The sequence below is a fragment of the Larus michahellis genome, chromosome 4 (assembly GCF_964199755.1).
Source record: "Larus michahellis chromosome 4, bLarMic1.1, whole genome shotgun sequence".
NCBI lineage: Eukaryota > Metazoa > Chordata > Aves > Charadriiformes > Laridae > Larus > Larus michahellis.
In genome coordinates, this window is record NC_133899.1 from 31403461 (window position 1) to 31427583 (window position 24123).

A 24123-nucleotide genomic window follows, 5' to 3' on the forward strand; every position below is an offset into this window, starting at 1 on the left:
CTGATGTAAGATTAAGCAACCTGCTCAGAGTCATGGCAAATCTCTGGCAAGACTGGAGCTGACCCCACATTTCCTGACTCGGTGATTTCACGAATTTCCAGGTAACAGCTTTTGCCTTTGTCTCAGCCCAAGGGCTGTGAAAGGAAGGTGAGAGTGGAAGGACCCCCAGGAGAAGGAAGGAATTATTTGCACCCAGCTGGAGCAGGGTGGGGGGGTGCAAATGGGAAATGTGCGACCTCTTGCTCTCTAGGTGTCACAATCAAATCTCTTCCTTCTGTGGAGTGGAGGTTTCCGGATCACAGTTTACATTCAGATGAAGTTTTTGCACAACTGAAAATCCCCTCGTTGTGCGTGCTTGAAACAAGCAGGGAGAAATTACTCTAGGTCATGGTGACATGCCACCCTGAACACCAGCTATCCAACCTTAAAAACGGTAAAACTGATATCCAATTTGAAATATTTTGCAAAATTTTTATGTTTCCATTATTTTTATTCCCAGTCCTCTGCACACATCCATATCCACAAAGGCTCCACACAGGGGTTCTCCCAAGGCCAAGTTGTTTGTAATCAGGAGACACAAGTTCAGTCCCCAAAGCAGAAGGTGAAGACGAGACAGAAGACCCTGAGTGCTTGAGTCAATCACCAATGCTCATTCCAGTCTTGCTCCTGCCTGTTAGCCCAGTGGTGGTTCACAGCATCCACACTGTGCTGAGGAAAAGCTAAATCAGGATTCCCATCAGTACTCACAACCTCTCACATCTGTGACTATTTCCACCCTCTCGACTCTATGGATGAGCACCATCTCTTCCTCCTCTCATCATAGATGTGCACAATGTGGCTCTGACCTGGGGCTGGGGCAGTAGCTGTTCATTTAAGACAAGTTTTCTGAATGACGCTTGTGAACGCATACAGTATTGGAAATTTGTATTACCCTTGGATGATCAACTTTCTGTGCCTTCCCGTCCACCATTGCAAGAAATGAATGTATATCTGACCAATTTATTTGACCTCAAATACTAGATGCTGATTAAGTACGGCCACCTGCTTGCAATGTCAATATCTTCTTCCCTTCGTGTCTGTCTGCTGTGGGCCAGTTTGGAGGGGGCACACAGGGATTGGTGGGTCTCTGATCTGACCTGGCAAAGTCATTCCTCATTCCTGCACTGAGGCAAGTCTTGTAAAACTTACAAACTTGTCATTCTGGTTGTGTCAAAACAGATGTGTGAACTGGGGTTGGAAGACAAGCCCAACAAACGTGAACGCTGTTTGAAGCTGGATCCGACCTCTCCAGCCAGCTGCCTCCAGATGTCGGGAGTGACTGAATTTGTTTTATGTGGCAGATATGAGGCAACTACAAGCTGGCATAATTGTGAATTTCCATATGGCAAAGCTCCTTGTTTGAAAAGGGCATCAAAAGGAAAAGATAAAAAAAAATCAGAACCACGTGGAAGGAAAAGGAAACAGCTATTTGGAGCAGATCTGCCTTCAGGGGAGCAGCTGGGCTGAACCCCAGTCTTGCACCAGCTGAGGATTTTGTCTCAGGTTCCCTCACCTTGCAGCCAGCTGCTTGCTATCCCCAGTGCTCTCCAAGCAGCTCTGTTTGTCTGCTATCATTCCCACACCTTTTTTGCAAGTGTTGTGGTTGTTTTGCACTTTTTCATCATTACATGGCAGTTTTCTGCTCTGGGCTGAGGAGCGTCTTCATGCATACGTGAAGCCAGAAGTTTTGGCACATCATGGATGTCGAGTCACCGAGGAGACCAGCTCCAGTGCAGGTAAGGCCTCACTGGGGAAGGGGATCGCGGCGGGTAAGGCCGGCAAAAAGGCTCTTTTGAGGGCTTTCGTGGCTGGGAAAAGCGGCTGCCTCGTGGTGGAACCGGCAGCTCGGGGGTGGGCTGCTGACGCGGCGGGTGCGGAGACAACGACTCACGCGGCCGGCCGCTGCCCACCCAGCAGGCAGGCAGCTGGGCGGTGTCACCCCGGTGAGAGCAGTCGTATAGGACGAGGGGAAACGGGTTCAAGTTACGTCGGGGGAGGTTTAGATTAGATATTAGGAAACATTTCTTCACTGAAAGGGTTATTAAACATTGGAAGAGGCTGCCCAGGGAGGTGGTGGATTCACCATCCCTGGAGGTGTTTAAAAAAAGGGTAGATGGGGCACTTAGGGACATGGTTTAGAAGTGGCTCTTGTCAGGGTAGGCTAAAGGTTGGACTCGATGATCTTAAAGGTCCCTTCCAACCTCAACAATTCTATGATTCTATGGATGCTGACCGAAATAAAGCTGAATCAATAAGAAGAAAGAAATGTGAGACAGAAGAGTTTCATCACATCACAAAATTCACTTTCCATCACCCTCTAATAGCTGAGATTTTCCTTTGGCCTCTCACATAAATCCATGGCGTTAAGCATATCAGAACGGCCACCAAGGTCCATGTAACCGAGGATTTTTTTTTCTCAAAAAGTGGCTGAGAGTGGGTGCCACAGAAGCAATAAGAGGGCAGCAGGTATGCAGTGACAATCTCTACCTCCAGAGATGTAAAGCCCTATGAGGGACAGTCCTCTGCCTGCCTATGACCAGCCACCTGCCTTTAAGAGATGCCCAATCCCTTCTTTTGGTAATTCTCCAAGAAGCAGAAAGTCCCCACAGAGCCCAAGGCCAGTATCCTTACGCTCACGATAGCTAATTCCCTGTCTAGGGAGTCCCATTAGCTGGCTGAATGTTATCATAGAATCATTTAGGTTGTAAAAGACCTTTAAGATCATCCAGTCCAACTGTAAACCTAACACTGACAAGTTTACCACTAAACCATGTCCCTAAGTGCCACATATACATGTTTTTTAAATACGTCCAGGGATGGTGACTCAACCACTTCCCTGGGCAGCCTGTTCCATAGTCCTCATAACCACTGTAAGGTGTCTTACTGTTGCTGAAAGCTCGCCGGGGGCAGTATTCATGTGCTGACTTCCATCACTGAAGTGGAAACTCTCCTGGGTAGGGGCAATTTTTGCAGGGTGTTTATAAAGGGCATAGCACATGATAACGCACAGATGCAGAGTGTTGTGTCTTCTGGTTTCAAGTCCCGGACTGAAAGGGTCTAAACCACCCCTTTTGGACTACACTGCTGATTTTCCTGGGACATGCTTTTGGGTAGCCCGACATTTGCTTCACATGACCTGACCGCATAGCAGGACTTCAGGATGCTTCTCTGGAGATATCTTCTTGTTTTGGACAGAGCTTCATCTGCATCCACAAAAAGCCTCACCAGTGCAAGGAATCCAAGGCCATGACAAAGGCTGGTGCGCTGATGCCCCAGGGAGTGTTGTGCAAACCTCCCAGGGAGCAGTGAGTTCAGTGGTGGCACTGTCAGGCTTTGGACGAAACCAGTGCACAGTTGTGTGCACCAGAAAGGAAGGTCACTCTGACAGTGGACCTCTACATCCCCCTGTTTCAGGAACCCCTCCCACTGGCAGGTAGCCATGCCTTGGCTCCTTTCCAGAGCTACCACGTCTCAGCCAGGGCCAATTCACACAAAGCCTGAAGGGAGATGGGGAGCTCTGTAAATCCTCCAACCCAGACTGTTTCCGTTGATCAGTGGCAGCATGCTTTGTACATCCTGATATCAATGTGATGAATGTTGTGCTGACTTCTGCATTGTGTGTGCCTGTGAACTAAATATTGTCTGCTGGAAAGTAAATAACAGCAGATGAGCAAATGGGGCTGTGATGACATTTCAGTGTCCATAATGTTTCCATCCACAAAATGCAGTAGTTATGCATCATTTTAACGGTAGGAATAGATAAGCAGTCAGCTATCCGTATCTGGAAAATCAAAAAGGAAAGCAACATTAGAGGAAATAGATAGGCAGTGGGTGTTCAAGGGCAATGAGTCATCCTTGCCACAAATAAGGCTCAGAATGAGGAATACTAATAATTAGGCAACATATTTCAAAAGTTCAGTTCTTTCCGCCTTTCCCAAATTATCTTTATGCCCTGGGGATATTTCAGAATGACAATGTCTGCACTGGGAGGTAGACATGAAGAAAATCCACTGTGGGAAGAAATGACCAAATAGTAAGGAAAAATAAAGTTGAGCTGTAAAGCTTCTTTTTCTGAAACTCAGGTGGCTCCTGCAGAGGCAAATGGCGTGATGCTGCTCAACGAACAGAATAAACTAGAGATAAGGACCTCAGCACTTCCCCTCAGAGTGAAGACACCTGTGGCCACTGACCTTGGCACTTGCAGTAAACAGTAATAGCACCCGCTTTTCCCCTTTTCCCATGATACTCATTCCCTTGAGCTTTCTCTGTTCTGGTGCCGTTCAGTAAATGAAGAGTCCCTCCCTCCCTGGGCAGTGGGTGAACCCAGGAGGAAGGCTTGTGCCTCCCATTTCGGTACGCTATCTCTTTCCCAGAAGTGGGACCACTCAAAGCTCATGCCTTCTGCTTCGCTGGAGCTGCCTTGCGTTGGAAGTAAAGAGGTTTCTGACCCAGAATCAGGCTAGGTCTTACCCTAGCCCAAATCCTGGACTCTGTGGAGCTGAAATTTCCAAGGGACAGATCTGGACAAAGAATGAAGTTTTCAAAGACTTTGAATCCAAGTACTCTAGCTTCCTGGAGGTTGGAAGCAGAGATAAAAGACAAACTCTATCTTCATTTACGAGGATTTCTAGGAAAGAAGTCTCTTTGGACCTTTAACATCTTTGAGCATGACACAGTTAACAGGTAGTCCTAAAAACACAGAGATGTTTGGGCCTGTGCTGGGTAGAGACTAATCCCTTTATGAACTGGAATAAGCCTTAAACGAGCAAACATGAGTTATTGTGAAACTGCAGGGCTGCAGTGCCATCCCCATTTGTTTCCCTCCTTCCCTCAGCTACAGACCTCTGATTGCAGCAGCCCAACTTCAAACACTGACAAATGTCATCGCTGACACCGCTATGGTGGGTGTACGCCATCATTATAATCTGTATGCATTTAGCCATCCCAGCATGATAAGAGAATGATTAGGAGAATAGTTAGAGAGTAAATTAAAAACTCACAGCAGTTTCCTGTGTGAAGCTACTAACTTACAGGCATATTTTTTCACAGCATTACTGAAAAATGCCATTAGTTATACCTGTGAATACATGTTAGACTTAAACCCCTGGTGAGAATTTTTATTAACATACAAATATGTTAGGGCTCTTATGCTGCTTAAAATGTAATTAACCATCTTCTGAAGATTAAGGGTGCATAATCATAAAAGAACTGCACTCTTGTGCATTTAATTCTTCTAATCTGTTTTATGTTGAAGTTAGCGTGGAAGAATAATTGCTAGTTTGCCTTAATAGTTTGGGTTCGTGCTGTAGGAAGAAATTGTTATTGGATGCATTTCTAAACTTCAAATTTGGTAGGCTTGCATTGATGGAAGATGATGAAGTGCACTGAGAGATTAGAAAAATCTTGCTTCTTTTCTTCTGCTGCTGCTGTTGCAAATGCCCTGTGGTGTTAAAGCTGTGTTTCAGACAGCTTCATTCAGCTGACAAAAAGGAGGAAGGGACAGGCGCACCCAGTGAACAACAAAGATAAGAACAATAAACTTTAAGTAATCTCTTTAAGTACTAATTTAAACACATAATGTGTCAACCAAGTCATGTGGGGATGCAACAATATTTTTCAAGACGCATATGAAAACTGAGCAACTGACACAAGGCAGAGAAAGACTTTTGATTTGTTGAGTCATAGTACGGGAGCTGAGTTTGTGAAATGCACTCTAAAAAACCAAATTAATGATTTTATGTTGTCATTAAAAACATGCTATTGGAGTAGTCCATCCTCCCAGGGCTGTCACAGTCCCCATGTAATGGTCATCAGGTTTATTCGAAAAGAGGTTGAAACCTTCAGGGATGCAGAGTACTGATCTCTAGGGGTATTTTGTTCCTAGCAACATGATCCATAAAAGCATTAGGTAACTCAGGCAGCTTCACAGAAATAGTCTTTTTTCCTCCCCCTCTCTTCTTGCAGACTAAGAAGAGGTAAAGGAAGAACAGTGAAGACTGTGGGCTGAAGGTATATGCCGATAGTCACGACTGCATGACTTCTCACTGAAGCTGTGCAATAAGTCTGCAGCCTGTTCCCAGCGGAGTCAGTGGGGCAGGAACTCCTATGGAAAACATGGGCGGAAGAGCCCATGCCGCTCCTGCTTTTGTGGAGGAGACAGAGGCGATGGAGAGTGGCTGGTGCTCTATGGAGACCACCAACGCAGAGAGTTTCCTCCTTGCTTGAAGTGAGCAGGGGCTCTGCAAGGTCCTGGAGGAAAAGCAGTTTCCAACAGCAATTTTAGCAACTGGAAAACAATTGTAAAATAATTCCCTACACTTTTTTAAGAAAACTTTTATTTTAGTGGGGGTTCCTTAGCACTCAGTTCTCAGTGGGGCCAACGTCAACTTGCAGCAGATTGTTGTGGTCAAATGGACCCTGGTCTAGGGGAGACTGGTGACAGTGTGATGGGAGGGAGCAGTGACACGCAGCCTGAGAAGGGCTCCATGGCTGCTTCGTGCTTGTTTTCATTATTTCCAAGTGAACACACAGGCTTTATTGAAAGTCGCTTGTTTTCATTACAGCTTCCTTTTGGCAGGTGTGACAGGTAGCACAGTGGGTTTCTCTGGGCCCTTCGTCATGCTGACCAGTTGAGGCAACGCTGCTCTCCCTAATTCCCTGTAAAGAAGGTGGCCACTACGCTCCTTGTGGCCACCTGTGCTCAGGGACCAGCCTGCATGCCGTCAGGGAAATCATTTCCATGGAGAGCACACCCAGCTTCTCCCTCTTGGCGCTGACAGGCAGCCACCGCAGCTACTACTTGAGGGAATGTTGGTGGCGGAAACTCCTGCTCCCCGCGTCAAAACACAGCAAGACAGCGCAGAAGTTCCCCTGGGTTTTCCATCAGGCCCTCAGACCGGGCGTTGCACAAAAAGCACACTACATTTCTAGTCTTTGGCTAGCTGTCTTTTACAAACATGCAGGGAAATACCAAAGGTTGTTAAAGCATGAATAGTGTTTCAGACACATCTGACATTTTGTCCCAAGCTGATATTCCCAGCGCCTGCCTTCCAGTAGCCCTGGGTGGGGGGGACCGCATCTCTTTCGGCAGGTGCCAGCAGCACCGGCACAGGGCTGGAAGGCACTGTCAGCTCAGAGCAGCCTTTAGCCAGATGCCCATCATGGCTTGAATCTAGACTTTTCAGAGAGGCATTAAGTAGGTTCAATCTTAAAATCTTCCTGAAATTGCACGAGAGTTAAGTTCTCAAGTCCCTTAGGAATTTTGAGCAGGTGGAATATATATATATATCCAAGCCAATGAAAAGGACACCAGACTCCCATCCTCAGTTCTGTTTGAGGACTGCTAGTGTGAATAACCTTGGATAAAGTGAAGTTGAGAACCTGATTAATTCTGCTTGTCATTCAAGCTTGCACTAAATAAGACATGAAACTCCAGACAGAAAGCCAGCCATTTTTCTGTTCTAACAGTTTGCTGTCAATGCAGGACAATAAAATATGAATATTTTAGATTCATAATGCAGACAAATAGGAAATAGGAGCTGTATTGTGCTTCACATGCATGGTTAGCTCAGTAATGCTAATGTGATTATCTCATTGAACTTTTCTGCCTTTGCTTAAGGGTAGCTTTGTCTTGCTTTGCTGGGATGTACATATTTGCTTCTTCTACACACAGGTCTATAGTCCTTTTTAAGCCTGTAGAAATGAGAAAGCCTGGTTTTCCTCGTCTGTCACAAGGTAGCATCCTTCCTTGGCACGGCTTGGCAGTAGCACAGCTTGAATGAAATTTCTACATGTTCCCACCAAAATATTTAAATTTCTTCATGTTGCTTTCCAGCCAGATGCATGGGAAAATCACATGAACATTTAAAGTACTGTGTCTGTAATGGAGAGATGAGGAGGATAATGAAAACAATAAATGCTCAAATTCAGTCCCCTCCCAAGCAAAAGATAGTTTTGAGGTTGGACTAGTTTGCTCGGGGTTTAGTTTCGATGGGCAATCACTCACTGGCCCTGCCAACACAGCGATAGCATGCACCTGAGGCAAGGTTGCAAAAACCAAATCTTGGGAGAGCCAGACAGCGAAGGGGGCTTTACAGGGTAGAAAATGGAAAGCTGGGATGCATCGGGTACAGCGGCTGAGCAGCAAGAGAAGGCTACTCTGAAAGACTTCCAAGGAGAAGCTGGGACAGGATTAGTGGTTTAATAATGACACTATCTCACCTGCAGTCCCTTTAGGGAGGTCAAGATGTGAATGATGTGTTTCTTACTGCATCTAAGTCCTGGGGGTGATGGCCTCTGGCTCATGTTGGGAAATTGTGCTGGGGACCTAATCCTGGCTCTACTCTTCTGGTTTCTGACATTTGGTCTTCTGGAACGTGATCACGCCACATAATCTGTTTCCTTATCCAGTTTGGCCAAGCTCCTCTAAAAATGAAATAGGCTTTTAATCCATCTCCTTCTACTAGTTTCCCCAGCAGGGATACCTGCTGATCTTCACTTGTACTCGCTTGATGAGAAATCTTACTCTGTCAAAAATTTCCCTTTGGATTACGGGGGCTTCATTCTGCTCCCCATCCCTGTCTTCTAGTTCAGGGGTCTGGGTGCTCAGGGAACAACTGGTCCTACTGCTGAAGACTGAGGCAAAGACTTCATTAAGTACCTCAGCCTTTTCCTCATCCTTGGTCACTATGTTGCCGGCCCTATCTACTAGAGGACAGAGATAATCCTTAGTCCTCTTCCTATTGCTAATATATTTATAGAAGCTTTTTTTGTTGTCCTTGACAACAGAAGCCAGGTTTAGCTCCAGCTGGGCTTTGGTCCTCCTGATTTTTTCCCTACATAGCTTAACTACCTCTTTGTAGTCGTCTTGAGTGGCCTGCCCTTCCTTCCAGAGGCCATAGATCCTCTTTTTTTCCCGAAGTTGCAACACTAGCTCCCTGTTTAGCCAGGCCGGCCTTTTTCCCCGACGGCTTGTCTTCTGGCACATGGGGACAGCCTGCTCCTGCGCCTTTAAGACTTCCTTCTTGAAAATCATCCAGGCTTCCTGGGCTCCTTTGCCCTGGAGGACTGCCTCCCAGGGGACTTTGTCAGCCAGGCTCCTGAAAAGCCCAAAGTCCGCCCTCCGGAAGTCCAAGGTAGCAGTTCTGCTGACCCCTCTCCTTGCTTCTCGCAGAATCGAAAACTCTATCATTTCATGGTCACTGTTCCCAAGACAGCCTCCAACCTTCACATCCCCCACAAGACCTTCCCTATTTACAAACAACAGATCCAGCAGGGCACCTTCCCTAGTTGGCTCTCTCACTAGCTGTGTCAGGAAGTTATCCCCAGCACATTCCAGGAACCTTCTAGACTGTTCCCTCCCTGCTGTATTGTATTCCCAGCAGACGTCCGGCAAATTGAAGTCCCCCACGAGGACAAGAGCTCGCGATCTTGAGACTTCTCCCAGCCGTTTATAGAATATTTCATCTGCCTCCTCATCCTGATTGGGCGGTCTATAACAGACTCCTACTACGATATCTGCCTTGTTAGCCCTGCCCCTGATTCTTACCCATAAACACTCAGTCTCATTATCACCATCATTTAGTTCAAAGCATTCATAACACTCCTTAACATACAGGGCCACACCCCCGCCTCTCCTTGCTTGCCTATCCTTCCTGAAGAGCCTATAGGCATCCATGGCAGCACTATAGCTATGTGAGTCATCCCACCACGTTTCTGTGATGGCGACTACATCATAATTATCCTGCTGCACAATGGCTTCCAGCTCCTCCTGTTTGTTACCCATGCTACGTGCATTAGTGTATAAGCACTTCAGCTGGGCTATAGGTCCTTTCTCCTTTTTACTGGCAGGAGCCGAAATTCTGCCACCCCCAGACTTATTCCTAAGGAGCCTGGTTATGCCCCCTATCTTTTCCAAGTCTAGTGCCAGCATGCCACCTTCAGGCTTTTTGCTAGCAAGCATGGATTTATCCCCATGCCCCTTCAAATCTAGTTTAAAGCCCTGTCAACGAGCCCCGCCAACTCTTGCCCTAAAACCCTTTTCCCCCTCTGAGACAGGCTTTTGCCGTCTGTTGCCAGCAGGCCTGGCGTCCTGAAAAGCGGCCCATAATCAAAGAACCCCAAGTCCTGCCGATGACACCAGTCTCTGAGCCAGGCATTGAACAGCTGGCATTTCCTATTAATCTTCTCATCTATCCTTGCAACTGTTGGGATAGAAGCAAACACTATTTGTGCTCCTGATCCCCTAACCATCCGTCCCAGGGCCCTGAAGTCTTTCTTCATTGCCCTTAGGCTTCTTCCTGAAATTTCATCATTGCCTAACTGAAAAATCAATAAAGGGTAGTAGTCAGCAGGCTTAACTAGGGTAGGGGGTTTCTTCCGGACATCCTTAACTTTGGCCCCAGGGAGACAGCAGACCTCCCTACAGATTGGGTCTGGTCTACATATGGGACCTTCTAGTCCTTTCAGAATCGAGTCCCCTACTACAAGGGCCCGTCTTTCTTTCCTAACCGAAGATGTTGTTATACGAGGCTTAATCCGTCTCGGCCTCAGTGACAACTCCAAGTTCAGTAAGCTGTTGTCCTCCTCATCCTCCGGTTCCCTTTGCAGAACATCATATCCGTTCTGCAAGGGCACCTCGGATGGTGTGGGGGTCACCTGGGTGGCACGCCTGCCACGCCGGACAGGGACTTGTTGCCACTGGCCCCTGTCCTCTGAATCTCCACATTCAGCTGTGCTGCTAGAGGGTGGGGAGTGCTCTGTATGTGGAGCTCTGTCTGCCTGAGGTGCTTCTTTCAGGGAAGGCAGGATGCGACTCCAGTTATCTATCTCCTGTTCACAATCCCTTATACTTCTCAGACGACTTACCTCCTCACGGAGCTCCATCGCTAGGTGAAGGAGTTCCTCTACCTGGGCACACCTCCCACAGGTCTGCTCACCACTGCCATTCAACACCGGCGCAAGAGCAGGGCACACCCTGCAACCTGACACCTGGGTGGCAGCATGTTCCCACGCAAGCTCCGTCTGAGTGGCCACATCGGAGTTGCTCGGTGCAGAGCTCAGGGATAGCATGGCCTTCTGCCGAGTTCTTACCATGACGTCCTGGTCAGGTCGAGAGGCTTCCAGTAACTTACTGTTCAAGGAGCTTCGTCCTATACGACTGCTCTCGCCGGGGTGACACCGCCCAGCTGCCTGCGTGCTGGGTGCGCAGCGGCCGGCCGCGTGAGTCGTTGTCTCCGCGCCCGCCGCGTCAGCAGCCCACCCCCGAGCTGCCGGTTCCGCCACGAGGCAGCCGCTTTTCCCAGCCACAAAAGCCCTCAAAAGAGCCTTTTTGCCGGCCTTACCCGCCGCGATCCCCTTCCCCAGTGAGGCCTTACCTGCACTGGAGCTGGTCTCCTCGGCGACTGACCGTTGGCGTGTTTACAGTCCGTTTAGAACTGCCGCGTGAGTCGTTGTCTCCGCCCCCGCCGCGTCAGCAGCCCGCCCCCGAGCTGCCGGTTCCGCCATGAGGCAGCCGCTTTTCCCAGCCACGAAAGCCCTCAAAAGAGCCTTTTTGCCGGCCTTACCGCCTGCTTCAGCACCTGGAGGTGCACAAATCTATGGGGCCGGATGGGATCCACCCAAGGGTATTGAAAGAGCTGGCGGAGGTGCTCGCCAGGCCACTTGGTATCATTTATGAGCAGTCCTGGACAACCGGGGAGGTCCCAGCTGACTGGAGGTTAGCAAATGTGACACCCATCCACAAGAAGGGCCGGAAGGAGGATCCGGGGAACTACAGGCCAGTCAGTCTGACCTCGGTGCCTGGGAAGGTCATGGAACAGATCCTCCTCAGTGCCATTACACGGCACATGCAGGAGAACAGGGTGATCAGGCCCAGTCAGCATGGGTTTGTGAAGGGCAGGTCATGCCTATCAAACCTAATATCCTTCTATGATAAGGTGACCCACTTAGTGGATGAGGGAAAAGCTGTGGATGTTATCTACTTGGATTTTTGCAAAGCTTTTGACACTGTTTCCCACAGCATTCTCCTGGAGAAACTGGCTGCTCATGGCCTGGACAGGTGTACTCTTCGCTGGGTAAAAAACTGGCTGGATGGCCGTGCCCAGAGAGTGGTGGTAAATGGAGTTAAATCCAGTTGGTGTCCGGTCACAAGTGGTGTCCCCCAGGGCTCGGTGCTGGGGCCAGTTCTCTTTAATATCTTTATCAATGACCTGGATGAAGGGATCGAATGCACCCTCAGTAAGTTCGCAGATGACACTAAACTGGGCGGGCGTGTTGATCTGCTTGAGGGTAGGTTGGCTCTGCAGAGGGATCTGGACAGGCTGGACCGATGGGCTGAGACCAATGGTATGAGGTTCAACAAGGCCAAGTGCCGGGTCCTGCACTTGGGTCACAACAACCCCATGCAGCGCTACAGGATTGGGGCAGAGTGGCTTGAAAGCAGCTCGACAGAAAAGGACTTGGGAGTGTTGGTTGACAGCCGGCTGAATATGAGCCAGCAGTGTGCCCAGGTGGCCAAGAAGGCCAACAGCATCCTAGCCTGTATCAGGAATAGTGTGGTGAGCCGGACTAGGGAAGTGATCATCCCCCTGTACTCGGCACTGGTGAGGCCCCACCTCGAGTACTGCGTTCAGTTTTGGGCCCCTCGCTACAAGAGGGACATTGAGGTGTTGGAGCGTGTCCAGAGAAGGGCTACAAAGCTGGTGAGGGGTCTGGAGGACAAACCTTATGAAGAACAACTGAGGGAGCTGGGGCTGTTTAGCCTGGAGAAGAGGAGGCTGAGGGGAGACCTTATCACCCTCTACAACTACCTGAAAGGAGGTTGTAGAGAGATGGGGGCTGACCTCTTCTCCCTGGTGACAAGTGATAGGACGAGGGGAAACGGGTTCAAGTTACGTCAGGGGAGGTTTAGATTAGATATTAGGAGACATTTTTTCACTGAAAGGGTTATTAAACATTGGAATAGGCTGCCCAGGGAGGTGGTGGATTCACCATCCCTGGAGGTGTTTAAAAAAAGGGTAGATGGGGCACTGAGGGACATGGTTTAGAAGTGGCTCTTGTCAGGGTAGGCTAAAGGTTGGACTCGATGATCTTAAAGGTCCCTTCCAACCTCAACAATTCTATGATTCTATGATTCTATGAAAAATAAGTAGTGGGGAGGGGAGGTGGACAACATGTCTCCTTTTGGGTGCGAGCAGCTGTGGTGCCAGGAGGACCTGCAGGGGATGGGAGGATCATGGTGTTCAGGGAGGTTTCCTCAACTGGGGGAATCTCGGGGGAGCAGAGAGACATGCTGGCAGCCCACAGCTCACCCCAGGGCTGCTGAGGAGACGTGGGCAGGGCCAGGAGCAGTCACGGCCAAGCTCCCCACCACCACCAAAACCCCTTGTACAATAGGCTCTACAAGTAGAACCAAACAATGATGAGGACGATGGTTCATCTAGCTTGGAAGTGTCACCAAAGTGAAGTCAGCCTACATCCTGCATCAAAAACACTTCCATTAAGAAAAGACAACAGGTTATTGCCAGAGCAGACTCTCTTCTGAAGGGAACATAAGGTCCAATACGCTCACCAGATGCTATTCTTAGGGAAGTCTGCTGCCTTCCTGGGACCCAGGTTAAAAATGTGATGAGAAAACTTCCTACCCCAGTGAAGTGCTCACATTGTTATCCATTATTGATTTTTCATGTAAGGAGCAACAAAATTGCAATAAGAAGTCTAAGGGCGATCAAAAGTTAGGGCCCTGTAGGGCCTTGGGAAGACTGATTAACTGATCAGGAGCACAAATAGTTTTTCCCTCTATCCTTCCAGTTGCAGAGAATGATGTTGGAAGAAACAAGAAGACCCAGCTGATCGATACCTGTCTCTGTGACTGGTGTCTCCAGCAGAATTTGGGGTTTTTTGATCACGGGTCGATATACATGACATCAGGCCAGCTAGTGACAGATGGGGTACACCTTTCTCAAAAAGGATCGTGGTGCAGGAGTTAGCAGGACTCATTGAAAGAGCGTTAAACTAGATTTGAAGCGGGAAAGGATAAAACCAGGCTTGCTAGTGATAAGCCGTGGGGCAGCGTGCCAATGTTTGAGGGACGACGTGCTAGCGAGGTCCTTCAGTGTTGTGCTCCACAATGTGCTGGAACACATTTTAAATGTCTCTATACTAATGCGTGCAGCACCTTAGCCATCTCAGTGGGGGAAGGGAATGGAGATCCATGCAGCAGCAAAGACACAAGGGTTGTTGCTACGTTAGAAACTATGGAAGCACCTTAGAAGAGTTACATTGGAAATAGGGCTTTTCACCACAAAAAGATGGCAGGATCAGTAGCCCAACTGAAGTGCATCTACACCAATGCATGCAGCATGGGCAACAAACAGGAGAAGATAGAAGCGATTGTGCAGCTGGAAAACTATGATGTAATTGCAATCATGGAAACATGGTGAGATGACTCACACAATTGTAGTGCTTCAGTAGATGACTATAAACTCTTCAGAAGGGATAGGCAAGAAGGAGGGGTGGACATGGTTTAGTGGTGGACTTGGTAGTGGTGGTTAACAGTTGGACTCCATGATCTTAAAGGTCTTCCAACCTAAATGAGTTTATGATTCTATGAATTTGACGCTCATGAGAAGGTGTTGCAAATCTGGCCCCAAATCATGGAGTGTTCAGAGTCCTTTTTTATATCCAGTTTCTATTTTCTTCTCTGTGACAAATTTCCTTTTTATTTCCTTTTTACGCTATCGCTTTGGGTGCGTGAGGACAAGATGAAGACTCCAGTTTTAATGGGCCTTAGACTGAGTCTTGAAGACTCAGTCTTTCACAGCTGTCTTATACCTCTGCTCCTCTCAGCTCTCATTGAAGTGCCTTCCTTTACGGCAGTACCAGGCAGGATTCAGGTGTCAGTCCTGTCTTGGCCAGCTTTACTGGAGAGCTACAGGTCCATCACCATGGCCTTCAGGGCATGGGTGGAAAAGCCTATGCCAATCAGGATCCAGGTGCAGAGCTGCAGGCATTTGAGGTGGAAGCTGTCATGCAGGGTATGTCAGTCCATGTGCACCTCTGCCAGAGCATAGCTCTCCAGCCACCTCATGGTGCTGGTAACACTGGCCTCTGCCTAATTCATGCTCAAGGAGGTGCCCTGTCACACTCCAGAAATCACCTCAAAGGGAGAGGGATCTCTTGAAGACATTGGTCAGCCTGAGCCTGCAGAAGAGGGTGGGGGCCAGCACTGTTAGATGGCAATCAGGTGAATAACCTGACAGGAACAAGAGGAGGCTTTCGCTTCCCAGCCATGCCTGACAGAGCCCTGGCAGCGAGGTGGGCTCTCACATTGCATTCCACAGAGTAGCACTGCCACCTCCCTAGGTGTGCCAGTGCTGGCCTCTCCCATGTGGCTATCCACCTACAAAAGCACTGCAACTGAAACAAGGTGGGCAAACTCATGGTTTGGGCTTCCTTGGTCTCAGGGCCGGGTCTTCAAGGGGCCTGGTGCTGGCTAATACTGCCCCAGCGGACACAACCTCTGCATCCCAGAAAGCTTTGAACCCCTGGAGTCCAAGGGAGTTGAACTCCAGCTGCCACGATGTAGTGAGGGATTGTGTATCCAGCTCCACACACGAAGAAGGGAGTGCTCTTCAGGGAAACCTCCTTTCACACCAGAGCCTGACACACCACAGAGCAACAAGCAACGTGGAGAGTTGTGGAGGGTAGTGGGTTATTTTCATTGCCTCAACGCAGGAGCACAGACAGGAGGGGGAGCCTTAGCTAGAGTATCAGTGAAACCAGAGCCCACCCCATCAGCTCTTCAGCACATGCTCTCCGACGCTGGGGCAGCTGAGCAGTCAGCACCCTGTGCCCGCGTTCCCCAAAAAACTGATGCACACTCACTCAGCCTTTGTTCAAACACAACATTTATTGTCAACTTTGTACAAAGTAAACCTCCCAGAAGGAATGGACTCTCTCGAAGAGGCTGGGGCAGTCAATGAACAGGTAGAAACGCAGTCTCTGTCTCGAGCCTCCAAGCAATGACCTCTTTGGCTGCTTGGAGTCTGACTGCCCAGCGAGTGTATTTGCTGCGGAGAAAACGTGCAGTAGCATTTTCTCCATGTCCAACATGCTAAGTTCTGTGACACCAGCTCCTTGGGGACTGCCTGGGACGGGCAGATTCTTCACCCTGACTTCAGTCAACACACGGAGGCACATGAGCGGTGCCTCTCACCTGGGGAAGTCCAGGCCCCTGTGATATTGCCACCAGGGACGTGATGGTGTGGTGGGAAAGCGGGATGAAAGTCATCTTTGCAGCCACTGCTTTCATCACGGGCTGCTACGCTGAAAAGACCATCCAGAGGATGACGTTGCTCCTCTTGGTTTTCTCTTTCCTTTGTGTCTCCTGCAGCAGCCTCTCCAGCCACCTCGTGCTCTCTCTTTGGCACTCTCTCTCTTCCGCCACCTCAAACTGTTGGTAATGACGACCTCGGCCTACTCCATGCTCACAAATGTGTCGCCTTTCTGCACCGCCAAGATCAGCTCAATGTAGAGGGATACATTGACGCTGTTGGTCAACTTGAACTTGCAGAAGCGTCTGGACGGCAACACCGTTAGCGTGCATGGGCCTAGCACAGGCACAAGAGTACTGGCTGCTGTCATCATCTGCTGGAGCCAGAAGGCGGTTTTCTGCACGTCGAGGTATGCGTCGGTGCAGAGGGTTTGTAGGAGGCTGGCTTCCTGAACGGTCATCAGCTTGTCCTCAGAGTGGTGGAGGAAGCAGAGCATGTCCCCCAGCCACCGCTCCCTTCTGCACATGCACTCCAGTTCCACACGCAGGCGGGTGTTCCTTACCAACTTGTCCTTTTTGCTGCCCAGCTCAAGGTGGAAGGAGTGCCCAGGGGGTGGCTTCAGGGGCACAAGCAGGCGATAGACAAGGTCTCCTCCATCAGCACTCTGGCTATCTCGGAAGGTGCCCACGCCGACAACTGGCTGCACCCTTGGCATGAAGGCATTGCCAGAGAGGATTCGGCAGAAACAGAGAAGGTCGTTCACCACCTGTTCCACCACTACACATACACCCCCTTGCCTGTTTGTCAGGGGCCACAATGGGCACTCGTCCAGAAACCTAGAAATATGTAACGGCTCTTCTCCCTCTTCCTCCTCTTCCTCAGCGCTCCATTTCCGGAGCTCCCAGGAGAGCCCGAATATCAGGACCAGGACTCCAGCAACCGCCCAGATGTGCCACTGCTGCAAGGCAGCAAAGAGCACGGCTCTCCAGGGAAAGGCTAGCTGCTGGATCCTCTGCTCCCAGCTTCTCTGCTCCAGGTCATGTAGCAGCTGAATCAAGTGGCTCAGACGCTCCACACGCTGCTGCACACGCTTACGCGTGGCCTCGTCCAGCTCATCACCGACCATCGGCAGGAGCTGGAAGATGCTTAGCACAGGCAAGGCGAGGACCATTTTTGCAGCCATAGCCTGTAGGAGTAGGGAGAGAAGGGGTTCAGTGGGGCTGGGAGGGAGGGAGCTGGTGGCGGGGGGAGCCAGGACAGGAGCCGCAGGGAGCTGGGGGCAGGTAGGGGAGGGGACGAGGCAGCGGGGAGGCAGCAAGGCCTGTGCCCAGCCCAGGGGCCAGTGGCTGGGCCCTCGATGCTGGGTGAGAACCCACCCCGCGGGGGCCGGCGTTTCTGCCCCGGCCCTGGTCCAGCCCAGCCTCCCCCCGGCAGCCCACTCACCGCTAGCCCAGGCCATACTGGGGCAGCGCTGCTGCTGGCGCCTTTTATAGCTGCCCCCCATTGTGACGCATCCCCTGTGGTGTCCCAGGCGACAGAGCGCATCACAGGCCGGCAGCCAGCCCTGCCCTTGGGCACCCCCCACCCCGGCTCAGCGGCAGCGTTTGATGGTCAATGCGACTGTGTTTCGCCAAGATTCGATGGCGAGGTGCAATCGGTCATTTACTGCATGGAGGGCAGGGTCAGTCAGAACTGTGAGGGAGAGCCTCCCGTGGAATCAGGAGGTTCAGAGAGGACCCTCTTGCTTTCCAAACTCCTTCTCAGAGAGGAGTCCAGGGGCAGCTGTATCCAGTCCCAGACCTGGTCAAGGGTTTATGTCAAAAGGACTGTATCTTCCCAATCAATCCTTTGTATCACTTAGCTAAGATTTCAGACTTTAGCATACCGTTACTGAGGCTGTGTTGTGTCAAGGAATCTCTGCATCTCGAGAAGTAATCTTGAGAGGCGTCCCTACTCAAGGGGACATGCTGCCCTGCTGCTGTGCAGGAGAGCTCAAAGGCTCTTGGGCTGTTGACTACTTATGGGGGTAAGATGGTTGACCTCTAGTCCTATTTGCATATTGACCACAGTACCAGCATTGCTCAAGTTTGCCCTTGGCTATTGTGTTTTTATCTGACTCCCCTAAACCACCTTGGAGCCCCAGATGCCACCATCATGACTAGATGCACCTGTTGTAACCACCACAGGTGGTTATCGCTTGGGCAGAGTTACAGGAGGTAAAGGTCAGGTTGGCCCCTGGGGGGAGCACACCATCACAGAAGCACCCCCAAACCCTTAACAAATATAAAATGGGGCATTGTGGCCCTTGGATGCTTTGCGTGCTCCTTGAGATCCCATCCCAGAATCAGCTGCTCAACCTGAAAGTTCAACCTGATGTTCACCCTGCAAACTTGTGAATTTAGTTAGCCAAGGCTGAAGATAACGAAACTATTCCATGCTTTGAAATCTCTCACCAGATCTTGCTGCCTGTGAAACAAAGGAAATTTGCTGCTGCTTTATTAAAATAAATTAATAATAACTCAATAATAAATATCAGTGATTAAAATCCCCAGTATCACAGCCCCATCTAATGGACTGGCTGAAAGATATTCAAAAGACCTACAAAGAGTCTATCTATCTGTTCTCTTGCAAAATATGTTATCGTGATAAACAGGACCCTGTGGCATATTAAACGTTTAATTATGGGCACAGGAGACATTTTCTCTGAAAATGAAAAGGGTTGCAAAATGGCTACAGCCTCTGTGAGGCAATTCTTAGAAGCAAAATGTAGCTCAGTGTTAGTGACTACTTTATCTACTGCCTTCAGTATTCTCTTGACATGGATTAGCGTGGAGATGGGAGTCTCCATATTTCTTAGCTGTGCTATCGTTATGCCAATGACTCTGGAATGCCATAATCCTACGGAGCAGCTTGGGCTCAAGGGAAAACACAAGGAAATCACCGAGAGAATAAAGATATCAGTTAATCCACTCTTCACTTTCTATTGTAAATTGAGCCTTTTTTTTAAATTTATGAAATGGCTTGGCCTGCACAGTGTCAGCCTAGGGGAAGACCAGCCTTAGGGCTGCCTGTACCACGTGGTGTGTGACACATCTACGTAAGCCTGCCTGAAAGACTGTTATGCAGGTACCATCATGATTATAAGGGTGGTTACCAACCTTTCATGTCTCATAACCAAAAACCTGTGGATTAGACCACACAAAACACAGTTACTAGCAACAGGATGCTGAGAGGAGTGGTGTCACGAGTTTTACACCCTGGTTCAGAGCTTCTGGAGGGAAGCAGAGGGAGCCTTTTAGTTGCAGTGGGTGACAGATGGACTAACTACTGGTTTCTAAATATCTGGAAAGGTATTTTGGATACCAGTAGTTTTTGTGACACTAGATCTCTAGGAATATCTAGTGCTTCATTCTCTGACCTGTTCTTAGTTCCTCCAGCAGTGACAGCTGAAAAAGTACGTCTTCTCAAATGACTCAGAGCTCTGAGCTCCCATCACATTCACCAGTGCTAATTAGGCACCTTGCTCCTGAAAGAAGGGAGAATTAGACAGCAGAAGACCTTTGTAGGTTTTCGCATCCTGAGAGCCCACCGTTGTTCTCCCCTGAAGGTAGCACTTTAATCAGCTTGTTAAGAAAAAAGCTCAAGCAAGGAGATCTCACACCTCAAAGGAAGGCCACCTGAAGAGCAGCGCAAAGGAAATGCAGCCACTCCAGCCCGTAAGTCAGCTTCATCAAGGGCCCATCTGAAGAGCCTCTATTCAAACTCACGTAGTATGGGGAACAAACTAGAGACGTGCGCACACCTGAAGGCCTATGATCTCATTGGCATCACGGAGACATAGTGGGATGGCTCCTATAACTGGAGTGTTGGAATGGAGTGATACAGGCTCTTCAGGAAGGACAGAGAGGGGAGACGAGGAGGGGGTGTTGCCCTCTGTCAATGAGCAGCTGGAGTGCATGGAGCTCCACGTGCGGATGGATGAAGAGCCAATGGAGAGCTTACTGGTCAAGATTAAAGGGAATGCAGGGGCAGGTGATGTTACACTGCCGGGTCTGCTACAGTGCCTGGTCTGCTACAGGCCACCTGACTAGGAAGACTGAGTGGATGAGGCCCTCTATAGACAGATGGGAGTGGCATCCCATTCACAGACCCTGGTGCTCGTGGGGGACTTCAACCACCCCGATGTCTGTTGGAGGGACAACACAGTGGGGCACAAGAAATCCATGAAGTTCTTGGAATGTGTCAATGACAACTTTCCTCTCCAAATGGTTGAGGAGCCAATGAGGAGAGGAGCCATGCTAGACCTTGTCCTTACCAACAAGGAGGAGCTAGTGGGGAATGGGAAGCTCAAGGGTGGCCTTGGCTGCAGTGATCATGAAATAGTAGACTTCAAGATCCTTCGGGCAGCGAGGAAGGCGTGCAGAAAGCTCACTACCCTGGATTTCAGGAGAGCAGACTCTGGCCTCTTCAGGGATCTGCTTGGTAGGGTACTGTGGGATAAAGCACTGGAGGGAGAGGGGCCAGAGAAAGCTGGTTAGTGTTCAAGGATCACCTCCTCTAAGCTCAGGAGCGGTGCATCGCAAAAATGAAGAAGTCAGGCAGAAAAGCCAGGAGGCCTCCATGGATGAACAAGGAGCTCCTGGGAGTTTTACATTAGATATCAGGAAGAAATTTTTTACTGTGAGAGTGGTGAGACACTGGAACAGGTTGCCCAGAGAAGTTATGGATGCCCCATCCCTGGAATTGTTCAAGGCCAGGCTGGATGGGGCTTTGAGCAGCCTGGTCTGGTGGGAGGTGTCCCTGCCCATGGCAGGGGGATTGAAACCAGATGATCTTTAAGGTCCTTTCCAACCTAAACCATTTTATGATTGTGTGATCTCTAACATTTCCTTTGTGAGGCAGAGTGCTCAGACACAAACAAGATCTTTTTACACCAAATCCATAAATCACTGCTCTGTACCTTACAGGATTTCTGAGTTGGGTATCTGACTGTAATATTTACCATGCACTGTTACTTTAGGGCCTGGTGCAGACTTTGGTAAGAGAAAATGTGTTTGTGCAAGCCCCATGGAGCAAGGCTGGGGAACTACCAGTGCAGGAACATTTGCCCTCCTTAAATTAAGAGACCTTCAAATAAATCCCTGCGTAAATCAAGATTATTTTAGGGGAAGGATCACTTCAGAAAGAGCAAATGTTGTATATGATTTTGTATTCTAACTGTTGCTGCCTACCTTCTCTGGGGCTGGAAGGATGTGGTGCAAGCATTTATCTTCTGGAGGCACAACTGTTGCATCAGCGACAAAAATTCCCTCATGCTGACCAAGTGCCTTATTCCCATTTGAATGTTATCAGTCTCCTTTCTGGACCTGTACAACACATTCACAAGGAAACACTTCAGGATTAATTAGGGAAATGTTTCTGCTTCGGTTAATTGCTTTGCCTGGAGACTGACTTTTCTGGTATGGATTGATTCACCCCCAAGGAGCAGTGGGGGCTGAGACAGCTGCTCCAGGGGTGAGACACCACAGTGGTCTGTACAGTCGCAGTGACAGGGTGTGCAGGTCCAGACGGCCATGGCCACTGGTGACTGAGCTTTACATCACCTCCTCCAGAGCCACCACAAACCTGGAGAAGAAAAGGCAGGTGGACGACACCATTCCTATTACCCTGCAGCATCGTCTCTCCTAATTGCCACATATGGAAGGAAATCCCATCTTCTAATTAGAATATCATTAGGGAGGAAGAGGCTGAAGCAATCATGACTTCTACGTAGTTTGAGCTCCAAGTTGAGGTCCTGGCTGCGGCACCTCAGTGCATACCCAACTCTGGTGCGCTTATCAGAAAACAGGGGCATCTAGTGGCTGTGTCAGAAATTTCAATAAACATCACCATTCCTTTAAAAAGATGTGAGAATTTGCCTTTTTCCTTTCTTGCCTCTAAAAATAAAAATATTTTATTCCATAATATTACCCAAAGGAGGAGGGAGAGGAACAAATCCTTACAAGGTTTCACGCTCTTGGACCAGTATTTCCAACACAGCTGTGACACTCTGCAGTGGTGTAACCAGATTAAGTGAAGCTGCTGCTGCTTTCTGCTGCGGCTGCTGCTCTGGAGAGCCAGACCTGCTGCCTTGGGACCCAAATCCCATGCTGATTCATTGCAGGGGAAATGTTGTGTTTCTCCATGCCGACCAAGGCGTCTGAGGCAGCGTTTGCAGGCAGCAACTGTTTACAAAGGTTTGCAAGGCTGTCTGGCCCCAGCCTTTGGCCCTTGTGCAGCGACTGTGCACTGGAAGCACCATCACTGTGTCCAATATTCTGCTGGCCTGGGCTCTCCAGCCACCGGTGCTAATGAAGTATTGCACTTGGTGGTAATCATTCCCCTGCTGAGCTGTAGCCTGGGTGCAGCCAGGCCCCTGGAGCTGTACACCACATGGCACCGAGTTAGGGACAGGGAGGGAAAGCAAGGATTAATGTGTGTTTTGCTCCTGTGGCTCCTGCTGCCCAGCTTTACCCACTCAGCTGGGGGCCCTGTGACAGCAGAGCAGTGCAAGGCATTGCAGCGGCTCCCCCATCCCTTCTGTGGGAGGGAAACTGTGCTTTCTTTCTGTTCAAGCACCTTCCAGACCCCCAGGGGCTTTTTTTTGCCTGCGGGGAATAAGAGTTAGGTGATTGGAAATGCAGGTGAGGAAATATTGTTTACTTTAATAGTAGGGATATGTTGCAACTCCAGGTATAGTTCCCTTATACAAGGCTCTGAGGCAACACATACTTGAAAAGCAGTCCTTGCACATAGCACTTTTCAACATATTCACATCCTAGGGCTTGCAAATATGACTATTTGGTAACTAATTGCCCCCGGCAGTGACAGCTTTCAGTCCCTCTTGCTCCATTAGATTCCCATCAGCATCACTGGCTTAGTGTGATCTGAATTTGCCTGCTTCCTAATGTATGTACAGGGCTGGCATACTGCGAAGGGACTATCACATAGGCGAGTCCCATGATTTCCTATTTAACAGCTGAACAGAGGACAGCCCAGTCTCCTGAGCTGTCAGGCATCTAACAAATGCAAAATTCATTCTTTTATTAAGCAAAAGGAATAAGGGAGAAAGCACAAAGCAAAAAACTGAGTGCTGAATGCTAATAGGACCGTTGCTATTATACAATTCTCTACAGAAAATCAAAGACAAATGATAATACTAGAAAGGCACATTTTTATTTCACAGGCTTAGTCCCGAAGTGACAGGAGGAGAGAGAAAAACGTGCACAGCTGTTTTTCCCTTCTCTGGCCACTTCGATGTGCTTACAGGATACATAATTTTGCAAGGTCTTTACCTGCTACCTGAGTCATGATTTGACTCGCAGGTAAACTCCAAAGCCTGCATTCGCCAAACAGCCTGTTTTACTCATAAATGTGCATATTATGTATAAATACTATTTATTTTGGTGAATTTAGGAGGCTGTCACTCAGCTAAGAAAGGAGAGGTCTGCAAGGTGGTTACTGCTGTGACTGCCATTCAGGTGAACGCAGTTAAGCTCGGCTCAGGTGACTGCACCCAAATTCATCTGGCAGTGGGTCCTGTGCAGGAGGGAGTGTGGTCACGAGCTGCCCAGAAAGGCTGGGAAACAAGTCAGCCATGAGCCCGTGCTCAGCTTCAGGCAGTTGCAGCAGAGGGTTGGAGTTAGCTTAGGTGCGTCCTGCTCTGCAAGAAATAGTTTTACAGAGTCGATATGTATTTGAAAACCTTGGTTTTCTGCTGTCTTGTGGGGTTTTTTAATGCACATACCTGCATGCACGCACAGAAGAAGTG

The 24123-nt window shown here is 49.2% G+C and overlaps 1 protein-coding gene across 1 annotated transcript; it reads right to left on the reverse strand.

Moving 5' to 3' along the window:
- Positions 1 to 16515: 16515 nt before the first annotated feature.
- Positions 16516 to 17484, reverse strand: LOC141743069 (inositol 1,4,5-trisphosphate receptor-interacting protein-like 1). Its single transcript, XM_074586796.1, has one exon. It carries the CDS (start codon positions 17482 to 17484, stop codon positions 16516 to 16518), a length of 969 nt encoding a protein of 322 aa, XP_074442897.1.
- Positions 17485 to 24123: the final 6639 nt, after the last annotated feature.

Coding starts and splice junctions, on each gene's coding strand:
- LOC141743069 (XM_074586796.1), bottom strand. CDS start 17,484: ATGGTCCTCGCCTTGCCTGTGCTAAGCATCTTCCAGCTCCTGCCGATG.